Source organism: Corylus avellana, chromosome 11 (genome assembly GCF_965113065.1).
Source record: "Corylus avellana chromosome 11, dhCorAvel1.hap1.2, whole genome shotgun sequence".
Lineage (NCBI taxonomy): Eukaryota > Viridiplantae > Streptophyta > Magnoliopsida > Fagales > Betulaceae > Corylus > Corylus avellana.
Genome location: NC_142500.1, coordinates 3672456 through 3690602, shown reverse-complemented (window position 1 = coordinate 3690602; position 18147 = coordinate 3672456). Strand labels below are relative to the sequence as shown.

Genomic DNA, 18147 nt, shown 5'->3' with positions numbered 1-18147 from the left:
AACATATACAATAACATTACTTTTCAGGCCTGCTATACATGTACATATATAGAGTTGAATTTGTAATTAATATAATTTTATTGAGAAAATTTAAATTAATTAAGAAGAATTAATACATTTTTCAAGTATATATAAAAGCACAAGCGACTTTGTTCAACTAAATTAATTGGCATTAATTGAATCTTACTTTTCGAATCCATCACTTCACTATCAAGATATGAGACAGTAGCCGAATGACCAAATGGATAGGTCGACCTCAAGAAAGAATGAAATGAAATAATTACACTCTTTTCATATAAATTATGGGTAAAATTATTTTATTGTCATTGACTTGATCATCGTGTTTTTTTTTCTCTCGTTTATCAGTATTTAATCCAATCTCATACTCTGATACCGAATAATATAAATATTAAGTAAAATTCACCTTTAAAAAGGGACTTATTACGATATTTCTTGTCAATAATCCCAAGTAATCAATCACTATAAATAAATATCTAAAGGGACTTTTTTTAAGTCAAAAAAGAAAAATACGTGAGGGAAATGAGGATGTGGAAAAGTCAAAAGAATTTGTTGTTTTTTTTTTGGCATGCACCTCACATTTTGATGAGTAGAGCTAAGCAGGTGGAAAAGTAAAAGGGAAAAAGAGCTGGTCTAACGCCATTATTAAAGAGTTAGAGCACCTTATTATTGCTGGCTGGAGATGAGAAACGTCAGGGGAGTCAATCTCGGCACTCCATTAGCAGAGAGGTTAAAAAAAGTAATAACAGTTGACGAAGGAGATTAATTTTAGTGTGGACGTTATGATGATTAATTAGTGACTTTGACTTTTGAGGTCTTCTGGGAAGGGGGAATAGGATCCAAAATTTGCGCTTATGATCAATAATGCGTTTAATTTAGTTGGAATTGTGTTTGAGGGGCTTAAAAGTACTTTTAACACTCAAAAGGCCTGTTTGAAGAAAAAAGTAATTGTTTGATAAAACAATTAATAGCGCTTTTAAGGGCCTAAAAAGCCTAAAAATGGGCAAAAGAATACTTTTAACTAAAACTTAAAAATAAAGATTTTACCCGACATTTTTTTTTTACTTAAAAACTTTATTTCTCAGAGAGAATTTCAAATAAGTCCTTAGGCTTGAAAGTTGTGGTTTTCTTTCACCTTTTTTAAGAAAAGGGAAAAACAAAAACCAGACAGGGATCTTTCAACCTTTAAGAGTGGGAGAGGCCTTATATTTGACTTGTCAGAGGATGAAATTCTAGAAGAACTAGAGATTTTTATTTCTTTGGATAAAATTTTCCTTTAGAATTAGATCGGAGAGGATCCTATTCTCCAACCTCTCCAACTCAATTTAGAAAAAAAATAATAATAATATAATTTTCCATTTATGAAAAGAACAAAAAAAGTGGGGGAAAAAAGCTAAATTGAGTGAATCATATGACAATATACATATATTATTAAATTTAGATGTAAATCTCCAATAATTTACTACCAGATTACTAACAATTCGGGTAGCAAATATGAAAAATTCTTTTATGGGACCACTTGGCCGAGACAAATTTTAAAATAAATTGTAAATTTTTAAATTACGCAATTTCAAGCCTTTCCTTCCATCGAAGGGCTTAAAAAATGCCACATATTAAAAATTGTAACATGTAATCAACGCAATTAAAAATAATTTTTCTCTCAAAATGCTTATTTTTACTTTTGCAAATACGTTTATTCTTCATAAAATTAAAAGACGGCTTCAAGTTCAAAACTTTTTTACATCATAAAGAGCAAGAATGTCATGATGAAAATATACTCAATTCTTTTACCAGTAACATGTCATCTTTTAAATAAATAGCATTTTTTAAGCCATTCGAATATTCGATACAAGAAACGACCTGAATTTGATAATTTGAGAACTACAGCTTCATAAAAATTGCATGAAATTTTGATCCGCAACTCTCGTCAAGGGAATAGGATCATCTCCAGTCCATAATGGATTGGAAAATATCCAGTTCATGGTTGAAATTTTTTCTTATAAATCTTATAGTCACAAATAGGACACTTGTCCCACTACAAAAAATAAAAAATAAAAAAAATAATATTTCAGATTAAAAAAAATAAGGGGTGGCTGGCCACCCCATCTTGGCCATAGGGGGTGGCCAGACCACCCCATTTTAGTTAGGGGTGACTCTCCCAAATGGCTGGCCAGGGGTGGCCGAACCACCCCCAAGTGGTTTGGCCACCCCCTAAACCAAAACTATATATATATATATATATATATATATATATATATCGTTTGGCCCTTGGGGGTGGCCAGACCACCCCTAGGGGGCAAACAAATTTTTTTTTTTTTTTTAAGATCTGGCCCTTGGGGGTGGCCGGGCCACCCCCAACCCCAATTGGGGTGGTCCGGCCACCTCCAATGGGTGGTCAGTCACCCCTTAATTTTTTATAATTTTTTAATATATAATATTTTTTTATTTTTTTATTAATGGGAGATGTCCTATTTATAAAAGAGATCCTCACCATTAACTGGATATTCTCCAGTCTAAAACGGACTGGAAATGATAATGTTCCCTCGTCAAGACTATCTCACATTTATTAATGGGAAATGCTAAGCGTTTTTCTAGTGTTCTCCTAATATCCTCCCAACTGTGATATGGCTTTAAAAATTACCGTTGAATTTGAAATTATCATTATTAACTTTTAATTTATTGGTGATTTTAAAAATCACATCACAGTTAAGAAGACGCCAAGAGAATATTAGAATAACACCTAGTTTTTTTCTTTATTAATTCAATTGATATTAAATATGAAAAACAAAAATAAAAAATGATTGGAATCTTCATTCCTTAAAACTAATATATATATATATATATATATATATAATGGAAATGAGATCCTAAACAAAGAAGTTTAGGGATGCGTAAAAAGAAGTTTTTGGCCCCTGGCAATAAGAAAAGCAAACAAGCCTGCTGGCTGCTGCAGTGTGGGGTCAATCAAAAGAAAGCAAATAATGAAGAGGTGGGATTTATGAGGAGCAGTTGTGTTCAGACACCAAAAGGACCCTTTTGTCTTCTTCTGCTGATATTTATCTGACATTGAGACCCTATATCAGTCCAAGCCTTAGCTTTTCGCCATTAAAGCTGCCATGCCCCCACCACGTTCCTTGTCATATCACAAATGCCAGATGCATGAATCTTTATTTTTTTCCTACTTCATCTAAATACAAATTTACCCCCTCCCCTTAAAAAAAAATTAAATTAAATTAAATAACAACAATAAGTAGAGCGGGAAATGCAGCTGGGATCCGGCTTCTATGTGATAGTGAAAACTATATAATTGTAGATCCATGTAGTTGCAGTTATTGACAAAAATTATAACTATATTTACATTAACCCGTATTCACATCTACATCATGCAATTACTAACCAATATCATTGTGGTTATTAAACGCTACCAGCATATCAGGTAGTAAGCTTTTTTGGGTTCTATTAGGTCATATTTTAAATGATTTTGAAAATATTTTGGATCAGCTTTTTTTTTTTTTGTTTTGAGGTTGTTTTAGATGAAATCTATACATTGATTTCATATTCCAGTTTAAAAATAATAAAGAAAATATGAACAATCCATGATGAGCTCATTTAAAAAATACAAATTACAAAGCGTGGATACATACGCATTTGCATATGTGGATAATGAATATTGATGGCGTATGTGTAGCCCTATAAATAAGTGAAATGGAGAGTATTGGTTTACCATTAATATTTAATGGCTTATATTATGCCATGTAATCTAATCTAAATATTTAAATAAATGTTCCTTTATTTTACTTTACTGATAATTTTTTTTAAAAAAAAAAAAAGTTTGATGTTACCGATGAACCTCTCCGGATCACGACTCTTGTGTTGATTAGTTTTAAGCTTATACATTCAAATTAGGACTAAAAGTACCAATAACGTCAACTAATTAAGTGGCTCACAACTTGATGGGATACGATGTCAAGTCCTTGACAACACAATACAGTTGTGTGCAATAAAAACATTAGATTTATTCTGATTTTTTAAAAGAAATAAAGTTTATGTTAATAAAAAAAATAACGAGGGCGAATGACCAGCCAACTAATTATGAGTGGGAATTAAATATGTGGCCTGTAAAATATATAAAAGATTATATAATAATTATAATAATAACACCCACTTAATTAAGGTTGATGATGGGCATGGGGAGCAGCTTTAAAATTGTTTTTTCCCCAGTTGGTGCTAGTAACGACAACATTGATTAAAAACCAGTTTGGTCGATTTCGATACCTTTCAAAAATTGCCTCCTTGTTAATGCCTTTTTGCTCCGACAACATTGATTAGTGCCGCACTTGTGGGATATTTGCAACTTTTTGCAAATTCCCTCTTTGTTAGGGTTCTTCTCTCAGTAAAGAGCGCCGCATAAAGAGAAGGGGAGAACTTTTGATCTTTCCTTCCTCTCCTCATTGCTTCCTTCCCTCTCTTTTTTCACCTTATGAGCTAAACTATTTTTACCTGATGCTTTTTTTTTTTTTTTTTTTTTTTTTTTCTCCTTTTTGCCCTCTTTTGTCCCATTTTTTGTTTTAGCCCCGCCTACAGCCACTAAGCTCAGATTCGCCAAGTCATTTTTCGGTTATGGCTTGGATCTTGGATTGAAGTGGTCTAAGCCCGATCTACTGTCCCTTGTCAGACCCACGTAGACTCGCGCTCTGGCTCTGTCCGTGTCCATTGCCTCCTTGTGTCGCTTTCCAGCAGCCTCGCTCTGAGGCTTGTTTTCTTCCGGCGTCGCTTTTTGTTTTTGTGGTTTTTTTGCTTTTGTCACTTTTTCCTTGTATTTCTTTTCCAGTTTTTCCCGGTTCATTTCTTGCCTGTTTTTTCTATTTTCTTGTGGTTTTTTGTTCCTGTTTTTGTTGCTTGTAATAAGGCTATGTCCTCTCTCTTAATCTGCTCACTTGATGATATGTGAGGTATTCGCTTTTGGTCCAAACCCTTGAGTTGTGGATGTAAACGGTATCCTGACTATTGGGTCGAGGAGGATGAGTTTCGGCATGGGAGTTTTCTGTTCTTAGGGCCGAGGAATAAGAGCTACCTATGCGTTGGATTGAGTCTGTTTAAAACAGATCTGTTGTTAAAACTGAAGACTAGTCATGAATTAACGGATGTTAATGTCATTGATAGGTCTTGAATGTTTGATTTATAATGTATGTATCTTTGATGTCGGTAATCTCGTAGTTTTGGCTATGATTTGCTTCAAAACTTTTTGCTCTGTTTGTAGGAGCTTTTGCTTGCGATCTTTTCGTCAATGAATGAGTATGGAATGTCTTCCCTTAAAAAAAAAAAAAAAAAAAAAAAAAAAAAAAAAAAAAAAACCTATTTGTAGACGTAATTGTGTTACACATTTCGGTGATGCAATTATATGATGAGCTATTAATTCTGATGTACTCAATGTTGCTAACATAAATAAATAAATAAATAAAGTTTGCACTTAAGTTCGAAGGAGGAATCGTGTTTGACAAGTTGACATAAACATTATACTCAATGTTTTATGAGATTCCGAGTAGATTCTCTTTGTTGGGCGTAAAATATTTTTTAACTTGAGAAAAGTGGTTATTTTTTGCTAGTTTTTTGCAATCTTGAAAATTGTTTGAAAAATATTTTTTTGACATTCGACTCGTATGAAAAATCAACAAATATTTATTATATTTTCATATAATATTAGGAGTTGTGGTGAAGAGAGAGAGAGAGTGAAGAAGAGATGAAAAGGAAGAAAGTATGTGAGAATATAAGGCATTCAGAGATAAGATTGAGATCTAATACAATTGTCGGCCCATATTGCTTTCAAATATTAGACAAACAATTGTGAGTGGGTTCTTGTGAGACCCACTTGCCTAAGCAGGTGTTTGGTAGCATAAGACCTGCTTGGACAGGTAAGCTTCATAAGCGGTCCTCTCACAATAACCTGTTCGGGGGGTGTGAGAGAGCGGTGAAAAATAGTTTAAACAGATGAGAAGCGTACACCATATTATGGCTTATGAATGTAATTGTTTTCAGTCAACCGAAATATTTTCAATGTCACCAATATTTTATACTATGCCAAATACTAAAAAGTAGTATGTATAATATATATTTTAAAATATTTTACGTCAAAACAAACCAAACTACAAAATTTTAAATTCACATCTACCCAATGGAGAGAAAGCCCAGTAGCAATTGCTTTATGGTTGGAGCAACAAAATGGATCGATGATGCGTATATAAACCAAAAAGTATGTGTAGCTAGTTAGTGCCTCCATTTTAAAATTCTTTTATTTTTTTATTTAGTGTATTTGAAGGGTAGTGTTGTCCAAAATTTTTAATGATGATAATACATTAAATGTAATATGTTTTAAAATATACTAAATAGAAGAAATAGAGAAATTTTAGAATGGGGACATCCTTTTCCCTCACTAGTCGGATATTTGCAACTTTTTGGCTTCAATGCCGCCTCTGGGACCATCAACTTTAGAAGGTATACGTCTTGTTTGGAGCGGCAAAAATTGAACCTTTTTGTTTGATCTTTGCATGTGAAAGGATTTAATACTTTTTATTTTTATTTTTTTTATTTGGCTTCTAACATATAGGAGAAGATTCTTTAATCATGCAAAACATGGGAAAAGGAAGAATGAAAAGACAATAAGCAAACTGACAAAAAAAAAAAAAAAAAAATCACAATTATATGAGGCCGCAATCGATGCTAATTTTGTTCTAGTGCACTATATATATAAAAGGAAAATGAAAAGACAGTAAGCAAAGAGACAAAGAAAAAAAAATCACCATTATATGAGGCCGCAATCGAGGATTTTGTTTTATATATTTTCTATATAATTTTTTGTATTTTTTTATTGGTGCTCTTTGATCGTGGGTCACTCGGTTATGTGAATATTAGGATAGAAACACAACAAACAAACAAAAAAACGAAAACTTTTCTTGACAAAAAATTATATATTTTCACTCGCATACATGATTATATATGTATATATTGAAAAAACTCATAATGAAATGGAAATTAAATAGAAAGGAGAAAAAAGAGAGAAAACGTAGGCAAAGATTTACATCCACCACTAGGAAATAGTCCAAAAGAGCTATATCTTACTCTTATTATTTGATCATATTTACAATATAAAATACTCCTATCTATAGGAGAATTGAAGTATGTAAAAATAAAGATAAGTACCGTAATCAAATTAAAATACAATTACAATCAATCCTACAAATTGGTCATGTAGTGTAGCAAAAGTAGAAAACATGATGTGAACTTATTATAAGCAATAATCATGTGCAACACAAAGAGAAACTTAGAGCGTGAGCTCGGTTGGAGACTGAGATCGCTAGCGACAATGGCTGAAGATGGTAGCTGCCGGTAATGGTAGTTGGAGATGAGCCTTTAACAACAATATGCTGGACCACAGTAGGGCCGACAACTTTGGACAAACAACTTTGGAGCTTATTCATCATCTTAAATTCTCATATTATTATTATTATTATTATTATTATTATGCATTAAGATATTTAAGTTCTATTACAATTAATATATCACATGCGAGGATTTGTAAATATGCATAGAAATTTACTTTTTTTTTTTCTTTTTTTTTTCTAAATCTCTAATTATCAAGAAATTTTAAGAAAAAAAAGCCAGACAGCCAGAAATTACATTAGACAACCCCGTAAAATTGATGGTGATTAATTAGCCGACATACATTTGTAAGCTACGTGTGTGTGTGCGCGCGCACACGTGCGTGCATGTTGGTGTGTGAAGCTTTTCAACGTTCATTAACAAAGGCCCCATCAATCAATCCACGTGAAGCTAGCGCGCAAGGGTGTATAATGTATATAGCCGAACAGACATCCAACAAAACATGCTGATACAACGTATTTCGGGGATTTTGTCACCACAAAAGGCCAAGAAATAAATACTTCCTCCTCTGGCTCTGACCGGCCGTTGTGCTCGCTCATAAAACAAATAGGTCTGACCCCAACTTGAAAATAAAGAGAATTCTTTAATTATCATATAATTATTGCTCATTTTCAACGGGATGTAGGTGAAAAGTTATATTACGAGTCAAATAATCAAACACACGTGAGGAGTGAAAAGCTAAGGCTTATCTTTCCTGACCTAATATGTCTGACTTCAACCACACACTTTAAAATTTAAATTCCAAAATCCGAACTTTTACTTGATATAAACGATTTCTTCTTTCTCTTTTTTATTTTTAATTTTTTAATTTTTTTAATTTTTTTATTTTTTATCAACTCATTGTAACTTGTAAACTACTTTATTTGGATTTAAAGTTGTTTAACTCTCTGTTTATATTATCAATTTCAAAAGCACACTTATTCATGATAAGTGTGCGATGGCCTTACACGTGGAGAAGGGGCGTCCTTATTTTATAAGGGTAGAATGGTCAGAACAGATTCCTCTTTATTTGTTTTGAAATGGAGAGGATCTGAGTCCTTAGATGCAATTTGAAAAATATCTCAACAATTTGATATTGAGATTACTAATAATTTAGGCAATAAATATGAATGAGTTTTTATGAGACCACGCTCACCTACTTTAACATAAGAATAGTAACATAAAACTTGCTTAAATAGATCAACTTTATATTAATTTGGGAAAACTTCACAAAACTCTTATGAACTTTCACGCGTTTTAACATTATGTCTTCAAAGTTCAAAAACTCTTAATTAACGATATCGAACTTTCAATTTTTTTTAATTACCTAATTCTGTTAGAATTTTTTGTTAAATCTGATCAAAATTTCTAAAATACCAATGTTTTTTTATTAAAAAAAAAACATATTTGTTTAACAGAAAATTTTAATGGAATGAAATAATTGAAAACTTGATACCGTTAATTGAGAATTTTTAAACTTTAAAATGATAATATCACAATGAGTGAAAGTTCGTAAATGATTTGTGAAAATTTTCCAATTAATTCTCTTATATTTACTATATACGATAGAAGTAGATTTATATGTTGAATGCCAAATAAAAGAACACTTGCACATGGCAACAAGATAGTAGGATTTATTAGGGCTGTCATAATTAAAACTAAAAGGTGAAAAGGAACCCTTACGGCCTGGTATTCACAAGAGCAAAGGACAAAAGGTTAGTTTGAAAAATTGATGGGCCATAAACGAAGAAGCACTTAAACGCCGAAGGCTGCCAACTGAATAGAGGGGGACCTCTTTGACAAAAGCTGACGATGCATTCATGGTTACTAGTGGCTATGGGAAATATCTGAGACAGGTGACCTCATTAATAGGACGGTTCCTAATTCTGTTTAATGCCGACAGAGACGTCATACCGCTCCTCGTATGGTTAAGATTGCATTTAAGTTATGTGAAATACTTTAGATCATACCGCTCCTCGTATGGTTAAAATTGCATTTAAGTTATATGAAATACTTTAGATCATAATAATTTTCAACGCTTCACTAGAATTGAGAGTGTTTTAGCAATGCCCTTATCGAGGAAGTTATTTGTGCTCATGGTTCAAGTGCATGTGTAGTGATTGCCACCTCATCTTCATTGTCATCAACTCTCTTAATCTTTCGAGTTAGATTCCTCATTATCCATTTCCGAATCCATTTGTTCAACCATTGGCTCGATCATTAGTAATCTTCCCCTCTCTATCACTTCTCGTCACAGTTCATTGGCCATTGTGCTCAATTAATATGCAAACAACAGCCTGAACTTGAGCGCTTAAATTATATGAGTACTTTTGTTTGAATTAGAAGCTTTTTTACTGAGCTTTGAGTAATGCTAAACATACTCACATTCTTTTGATTTCATTCTAACACACTTTTAGGTGACTCACACTCTCACCATTAGATCAAAATCCAATAATAATTTATCGCAAATCTAATGGTGAGAGTATATGCCACCTAAGGGTCTATGAGAGTACGATTGGAAGAGTGAGTACTTGTAGCATTACTCATTGAACTTTACCGTTATGAAAGCGTGCAAGTGAACTTTGAATCACTAATGACTATTTGCAGAACTTTTTTGAATGAAATTCAACCATTGTAAGAACATAAAAAAGCAGATGCTCCATCCTGATTTCCTACCAGTCGTTTTAACAAAAGAATAAAATATTGATAACAGGAAATATATTGCATGCATTTAGCAAAAAATTTACAATAGGAATTTCTCATACATAATTGCCTAAATTCTTTAAAAAGGAAAAAAAAATAAAAAATAAAAAATATTGAGAAAAGAGGAACATCTCAGGAGGTATTACTAATAAAAACCAGTTAACTATTTAGAATGACCTATTAATCTCTCTAGTCATTATGAGGAAAAAGAAAAAAGATTTGAAACTTGAACAAAGGCATTGAATTGATGCAGTCCCAATCCAACCAATAAATTACAGTGATGGTATCATGCCGGTGTAGGAGTTGGTTTAGGAACATCAACTAACCGTTCGATCATTTGGAGCTGATCATAGGGTGCAATCTGTAACATTAGATAGAAAAAAGATAGTGAATTAGAACACGTAAGGAAGAACAGATCTGTTAAACCTATTATTCCTTCACAATGAATACAAATAAGTCGGGAGACGTGCTTGTTAGAATATAAATTAAATAATTAAATTCATCTCTTCTTATCAGCTTACGCATGCGTGTATCTAAGGTTGTTGCCTAGCAGGTACGCATCTGTACATGGGCAATGCTCATATAAAAGTTAGGTTTAGAATATTATAAAATTTCCATTTAGACTAAGTAGCAAGAATCAGACTCAAAGATACTAGTTAGCCATATATTGGTTATTGAATGATTGCCATCATATAATTTTCTTTCTATTATCAAACATTGATTCAAATGTCAAGTCTTTTGTATTGTGGTCAAAGAAAGGTATTAGGTTTGCCATGAAATTGATGGTAGTCTCTGTCAAAAATTTAACTCTACAGCAACAATAATAATCCATCATATAATTTTCTTCTTTCCATTATTAACCATTGATTCAAATGTAAAGTCACCTGGCTGAATCCGTCAGGCCACGTTATTGAAACAGCATAGTTCCCCATAGGCCGAATATCTTCAGGTTCAATATCTTCTGGAACATCTGTATATTGCAGTTTTTGCTCCCCTGTCCATTCATCCTGATAGGAGCAATTAACCCCTCATTAGTCGAAGGATAGAAAAGGCCAGACATGGAAAAGACTCTAGTGACATAGTAACACCAACTGAAATCAACTCCATTGGAGGATTTGTCAAGGCCATTTTTTCTTCCTAGAAAATAGCATTTTGTTTGCTTTGAATAATCAGCATTCAAAAGGATTAGTAAATAATTTCGATGCTTCTACAATCTATCCCATCAACTTGTGTCTCTTTTAAGTTGAATCACATGTATTACTGCACCCACCTCTAGATTTGTCCATTTACTTATCTAAAACTAAATAGTGCAAGGATTTGATGTCAGATTATGACTTTTCTATGCTTCTGCACAATGTAATAAACAAATAAATTTAAGCCATCTGATTGCTGATGCAAAATGACAAAAACATCCTTTCAAAAAATCAATGTCACATACTATAAAATAATCTGCAACTATGTAGCAACTCTACTGTGGTATTATGAAAAGGAGACTGTCCACTAGTGCTTTAATTAACATTTCAATTGATCATGTTTACTTACACACTTATCTCATAATTGTGTTACACGTTAAGCATCAACTGCAGATTTCTTTTGTATTACTTCACTCCTTCCTTTCCATTCCTTTTCCATTTTCAACACCAAATATGGAAAACAACCAAAAGGATAAAAAAAGAGGACATAGAGAAAATTTTCTACCTATAAGAAGATTTTCTTAAACAATCTATGAAATCAATTATTTTGTTTCTGCTACAAAACCAAGTCTTGTTTTTAACTTTTGGACATTACCAAATATATCCTCCATATATATAAAATCAAGTAAAGATTTAGAGAGAGAGAGGTGAAAGTCTTCAAACAAAATTATATTACAAGGTTTAGGTTTTGATACTTGTCAGTTTTCTTAGGTTTACAGTCTAGCGTCAAGCATGTGCACAATTTTGACTATGCAGAGAATTCTTTCTCCTAATACACACATGAAGAGCTATGATAACCTCAGAAATGAGAAACACTCTCCATGGGCAACCAAAACCTAGATGTTTCAAGTTCCAACTGCCGTGTATTTTCAGTTGGACCAGAAGTGGTTTGAAACCCCATATCATATAGAAAGCAGCAACTAGCTATGAAAAGATATCCTCAACAGCAGCACATATATAGTCAGCAATTTAATTATCACAATTCTGTCCAGCAGTTTTAACTGAATATTCGACAGCTCGAGCAGAAAGGCAACGGCAATCACTGTCTTGTATTTAGCGTCAGACCATATTAAAGTTCAGGTCTTACACTAAGAGAATATGTAAAATGTTGTCTTAATTTTCCATGACATAAAAGTAATCACTTTAATTAGAACCATTGAGAAAGAATAAATTAGTGTTTTCCAAATGAAATCCTTCATACCACACTTTGGGCAGATCGATCATTCCGTCTAACAGTTGCAGGATGCAGAAGGAATTCTTCATCTGAATCTGGTACCTTCACCCTGATTGCCTTGATGGATTTATCGTATGTGACCGCTGTAGACACTAGAAAGGAAAAGATGATTTCTCATCAAACTAAGGTCAAAGCAGACACGGAAATTTCAATAACACAAGTACTTTTTGACATGTCCACACAAAGGGAGTGGAATTCGAACTAGGACTTCCGTTTCATGAAACGTGGTTCCCAGCTGATTGAGCTACCCCTTAGAGACCAATAACACAAGTAGGCAACAAGTCTTAGACAATAACAATTTGGTCCCACATCAAGGAGCAACCCAATATGTCATTCCCATCGTCTATAAATTGCACCATTCTGAAATTTAGAAAGAACTCCAAAAATATCAACATTCCATTTTGCTTGCAAGAGATTAAAAGGCCTCAATTATTTAAAAATTTGATAAATCTCAAGAAATCTCTTTAAACATTAAAATTGACTTTTGATTTTGAGCAGTTGCAACAGCATTTATAACCGTGGTGATATGTGCAAGAAGAGAGGTAGCATTTTACTCTCACTGTCTTAGGAACATTTTTCTCAAGACTTCCATGCAAAGATATGGTACCTTGTTGGCGAATCTTGGCACATTGTTGCACAACACAAACTCCTAGGTTCTGAAATATCTTTGCAACTTCACCTTGAGGATCAGCAGCCACTTCAGGCATTCCACTATCTCCCGAAGCAGATAGCTATCAATAGAAAAGTAGCCAAAAAAAAAAAAAAAAAAAAAATTCACTCTGCTTGCCCAGCATAAATGATACAAAGTCCAACATTCTAATGATCTAAAATAAAAGAAGGGAAATCAGGTCACCAACCCCCTGTGGTTTTTCCCATTTTGAATTTAAGACTCCAGTTTTCAATTTGATAGATTTAAGACTTGAGTTTACACCCATTCTACATTTGAGACCTCTGTTAGATTTTCCATCAAATAGGTAACATAAGTAGGTGTGAAAATACTATTATTTCCCTTTTAGAATCTTTGTGAGCAAAAAAAGGTCGTAAAATCTAAAATGTATGAGAGAAACAGAAAGGCACTTGACCTACGTGTAGGCAAAAAACACAAAGCATGCAAGTTATAAGTCATGGAGGGGAAAAATCAGCTATTGAAAATTGTAGGATCAATACTATTGTCTAACATAGTAATGGCAGTTAAGTTTCAAGTAAGCATCGAGAGTAGATTTCAGACAACCAGAATCAGTAAGAAATGTTATCACAGGATGTACCGTCGGTCTGATGGGAAGATCAAAGAGATGAGGGATTCCAAACTGCTGGACAACCTGCAAAGACATTTACAATTTCTTTATATATATTTGTTTGTACACAAAATAACTGATAATACTGTCAGCCTGAGATTTACAAATTTTACGTTCTGCAAATTGGATAATGTGATTACCTGAGAGCCTGAACCTCTTCCAAATGGATAGTAGCGTTTTCCATCAGCATCAAAGTGAGACATATTCTCAACAACAGCAACACATGGCACCTATGTATAGAATCACAAAGTATACTTACTAAAGAATAGATCAAAATGTTTTAGATGACAAGCATAGAAACTCATTACTAATTAGTAATAATCTTGTCACTCATTAAAAATTTATATTTTTCATCCTTAAAAATATTTTAAAACTTATCTAGTATAATAACATGTTTCACTTCAAAAGGGGAATGCAGCACTTGTATAACAGAAATGCACACCTTAAGCTTTGAAAACATGCGAACTCCTTTCGCGACATCAATGAATGCTAGCTTTTGAGGAGTGGTAACAATAACGGCAGCAGTTAAAGGGACAACCTGAAAAATGTGAATTTGCCCATCTTGAAATGTGTGAAGTGTTAAGATTGAGAGCAATGTGCCATGAACAAGTATCTTTATAGCTATCCACATGCACGTAAATATGCAACAATAAAAGTGAAAACCGTAAAAGGAAATAAATTAACAGAAAATCAAGATGGTGAAACTAATGGGGCGGTATTAATTTAGGACAAAGAATAAGTGCATGTAAAAGCCGAACCTGGCATAAAGTAAGTTGAATATCACCAGTTCCAGGGGGCATGTCAACAACAAGATAATCCAACTCTCCCCTGCATTTTGGAACCAATCAGGATCAGTCGTTGCATGTCTCCTCCACCCCATAATTTAGAATGTAGCCATCAAATTCATAAGGTGCCTCAAAAGTTAGCTTTTTTCACTTGAAAAATAAATGCATGTAGGGTAAAGCAACGCATAAAACAAGAAGAAAACTCCAGCAGGATTGGAACTCTCATAAAAATCATGAGTAAACAAATCTTACTCTAGTTTATGTTACTTTCTAATTCATTAAGAGAAGTACATCATACCACTCAGTAGTAGTCAGAAGTTGGTTGATGACCCCAGAAACCATTGGACCTCGCATTATTGCACGACCTTGTCCAGCAAATCCAAAAGAAACCAATTTAACTCCCAAGTATTCAGTTGGAATTATGGTTCCCTTCTCTGGATTCTGGAGAAAGTTTTTCCTTTCATTATTGCATCACTTCACTAACTTGCAGTAAAAATCAATTCAGAAATTTGTAATATTACCATTTCTAGTAGTCGGTTTTCAGGGGAGACCATTGTAGGTAAACTGGGGCCATAGACATCAGCGTCAAAGATACCAACTCTAGCTCCCATACCAACCAAGGTGTAAGCCAGGTTTACTGCTACTGTTGATTTTCCAACACCTCCCTGCACGGTTCTCCAGAAACAGCAGTGGTGATACAAAATAAAAGATCAAAGACATTTGTAAATCAATTGTATATATTTTTAGCAAACAAGACAATAATCAGAGCACCTTAGATGGGATCTATGAAGAAGGTGAAAGGCAAAATAAGTTGGTGTTGTGTCCTCAGAGGAAACAGTTTCTTTAAGTGTTTATTACCCAGAAAATATATGTGACAAGGGTTAGTAAAAACATTTAATTTCCCACCATTCCTCTTACAGTAAGCCACAAGAATCATGCATTCTTTTCTGATTAAAACTACCAGGAAAGTGACAATTTTTTCGGTAATTGTCTTTTCTCCATCATTTCAATCAGGAAGACTATTAATTTTTTCAAATCATTCAGAAATACTGATTTTCTTATAAAATAAAACATAATTAAGGGAGATCTATATTTATCTAAATACATTTAGCATAATGGAAAGCTCCCTGGAATACAAACAATTGAACCGTAAAGAGTCAACTCTTAGACTGGACCACAAAGTTCCCAATATGTTGTAGTAGCAGTAGCAGTACTACTAGTGACAATAGCATTAAAAATTCAATAAATCAAGGAAAGTCTACCTTGCAACTTGAAACTGCCACAATATTTGAAATTTTCTGTAAACCAGCTGGAAGTTGCTCAGAAAAAATGGGTCGTGCTGGTTGTGCTGACATTGTGACATGCACGTTCTTTACCCAAGGAAGCACTGCCACCACCTCATTTGCCTTCTGCTCAAACTGTCATCAATTAAATCTTGTTACACTTCCTAAGTAAAGCAATCTTCATAATCCATCCAAGCCACAAGCAAAAGAATAATTAAGTTAAAAAAAAAAAAAAAAATTGCTCATGTATCATTTAAGATATGTCATTGAAAGCAAAATTTTACATCATTTTCATGGAAAGAATTCATGCTGAGGGTAACGAAGAAAGAAAGAGTAGTGGAGATTGTTTGCACACTTTCATTACTAAAATAATTTTTAAGTGAATTCTATGAAATAAAAGTCTACCCTTCCAAACATATGTCAGTTCCTGTTCATACAACGGTGTTGTGTCATTTACCATGTCCTTGATTGGACATGCTGGTGTGGTGAGCTCTAACCGAAATGAAACCTGAAATACAAAGTCAAGATATTCTAGTCAGGACATTGTTTTTTACAAGCAGAAAATTTTGCACATTCACAGTCTAAATGACCTCTCCAGAAGCCTCATTGATGTGTAGATCTTTCACAAAACCACACGAGACGATGTCTGTCCCAAAGTCAGGGTCAATGATTTGAGACAAGGCTTTCAGCACATCACTCTCAGCCATTCCAGTCGATAGCGCTGAAGCGCCAGCTAGAAATGTGGAAAATCATGATATAATAAAGAGGATATACAAAATGAATCCCATGAATGTTAAAAGGTGGACAGAACAATGGCAGGAACAAAATACGAAGATACAAGGAAAAAGTTAGAGATTGATACAACACTACATAGTTTTATTTCAGTATCCATCTGATTGTATAAGCCTTTCTTTCACATTAGAATAAGCTTCTTCTTTTTTTCTTTCAAAAAAAATCTGTCTGTAACGTTTATTGGGAAAACAAATTATGATTTTTAAGACAAATTCAGTAGCTTTCACCACATATAATTTATAGAGATTGATGTGAGAGAGGACACCCAAGTCCCAACAATCTGATACCAGTGCATTCCATTTCAATGGATCACCAAAATGCCCCGTAAAACGGATTGAATTTGGGTTCTTTGGTAGCACTAAGCTTACTAGACTACATGTCAATAAGAACCTCAAAGTTCCCCGCCCCATTCAAGTGAATTGTGAAATTTCTTCCTTCTTTTTCGATGAATTGTGAAATTTCTGCAAATGGATTTAGTTTCCTTGTAGCAATGAGCTTATGGGTTGGCTTTAAAAAGGCTAAAGGAAAAAAGAAAAACACTTTACCTTCAACAGAGGTAGCTTTAGTTGTTACAGAGCTGAAAACGGAGCGTTTGTTCGATACCCATGTGGAGCTTTCAATTCTTTGAGGCCGAAGAGAAAAGTTTACATCTGATAATGGAAGATGATTCTCTGGAGAAAGTAGTCCTACAACAGCATACCAGGTAAGCAGCTCAGTGTAAAAACTTAGTTTAAGAGTGAAACTTGAGCTGTAGTGCAAGAGATTACCTGCTTTTGGTCGTGATTTTGAGGTTAGAAGAGAGAGATATGGTGACGATGGAGCATGAAGGATTTGCATTTTAGAGAGAGAGAGAGATTCTCTGCAAGACACAAACGGGGAAGTGAGTGGTCTCTGTGAACCTCAAGTTCTTCTGCCAAGTAACGTAATCGTTCAAAATCCAATCCGCTTAGCCTGAACGACAACGTTTTGACAAATGTTTAATGTTTTGCACTCTTTCGTTTTTATTTTTTTAATGTTTGACACTTGTTTTCCAAATGATCCGGTAACGATATCCTACGCCCAATTACGCACGTGTTAGTACTATCCTGTTCTCCAATTTTTTCTTTTTAATTTTTTTAAGTTTGAATTTTTTTTTTCCCCACTAGTCCGTACTCAAGATATTTTTCTTCATAAAAACTTTCACGCCTTTTTATAAGTATATATTTTGACAAAACAAATAATTAACTTTTACCAAAATAAGTGCTCATTTATTATTTTAAAAAATAATGAAGTGGTCACTCTTAGTGGAGAAGAGAGATAACGTAAAGGAGAAAAATGGTAATTACGCGGTCATCTCTATTTGAATTAGAAATGACCGTGCAGCTATAACAATAAATTTGGGGTGGCTACACAGCCACCCTAACCAGAATAGGGGTGGTCATTGTGTCA

The 18147-nt window shown here is 33.7% G+C and overlaps 1 protein-coding gene across 2 annotated transcripts; it reads right to left on the bottom strand.

The window, feature by feature from the left end:
- Positions 1-10150: 10150 nt before the first annotated feature.
- HCF101 (ATP binding protein) lies at positions 10151-17568 on the bottom strand. Of its 2 annotated transcripts, XM_059577033.2 has the most exons (15): positions 17487-17568; positions 17265-17405; positions 16518-16660; positions 16385-16435; positions 15907-16062; positions 15166-15309; positions 14943-15085; positions 14618-14687; positions 14302-14397; positions 14000-14089; positions 13830-13883; positions 13172-13295; positions 12532-12656; positions 11022-11144; positions 10151-10498 (listed from the first exon to the last, which is right to left on the bottom strand). In XM_059577033.2, the coding sequence occupies exons 1-15, from the start codon at positions 17554-17556 to the stop codon at positions 10424-10426; spliced, it is 1605 nt and encodes a 534-aa protein (XP_059433016.2). In that variant the 5' UTR covers positions 17557-17568; the 3' UTR covers positions 10151-10423. The 2 variants fall into 2 exon arrangements, with proteins under 2 accessions (XP_059433016.2, XP_088368018.1); XM_088511892.1 differs by lacking the exons at positions 10151-10498; positions 11022-11144; positions 12532-12656 and adding an exon at positions 12780-12924.
- Positions 17569-18147: the final 579 nt, after the last annotated feature.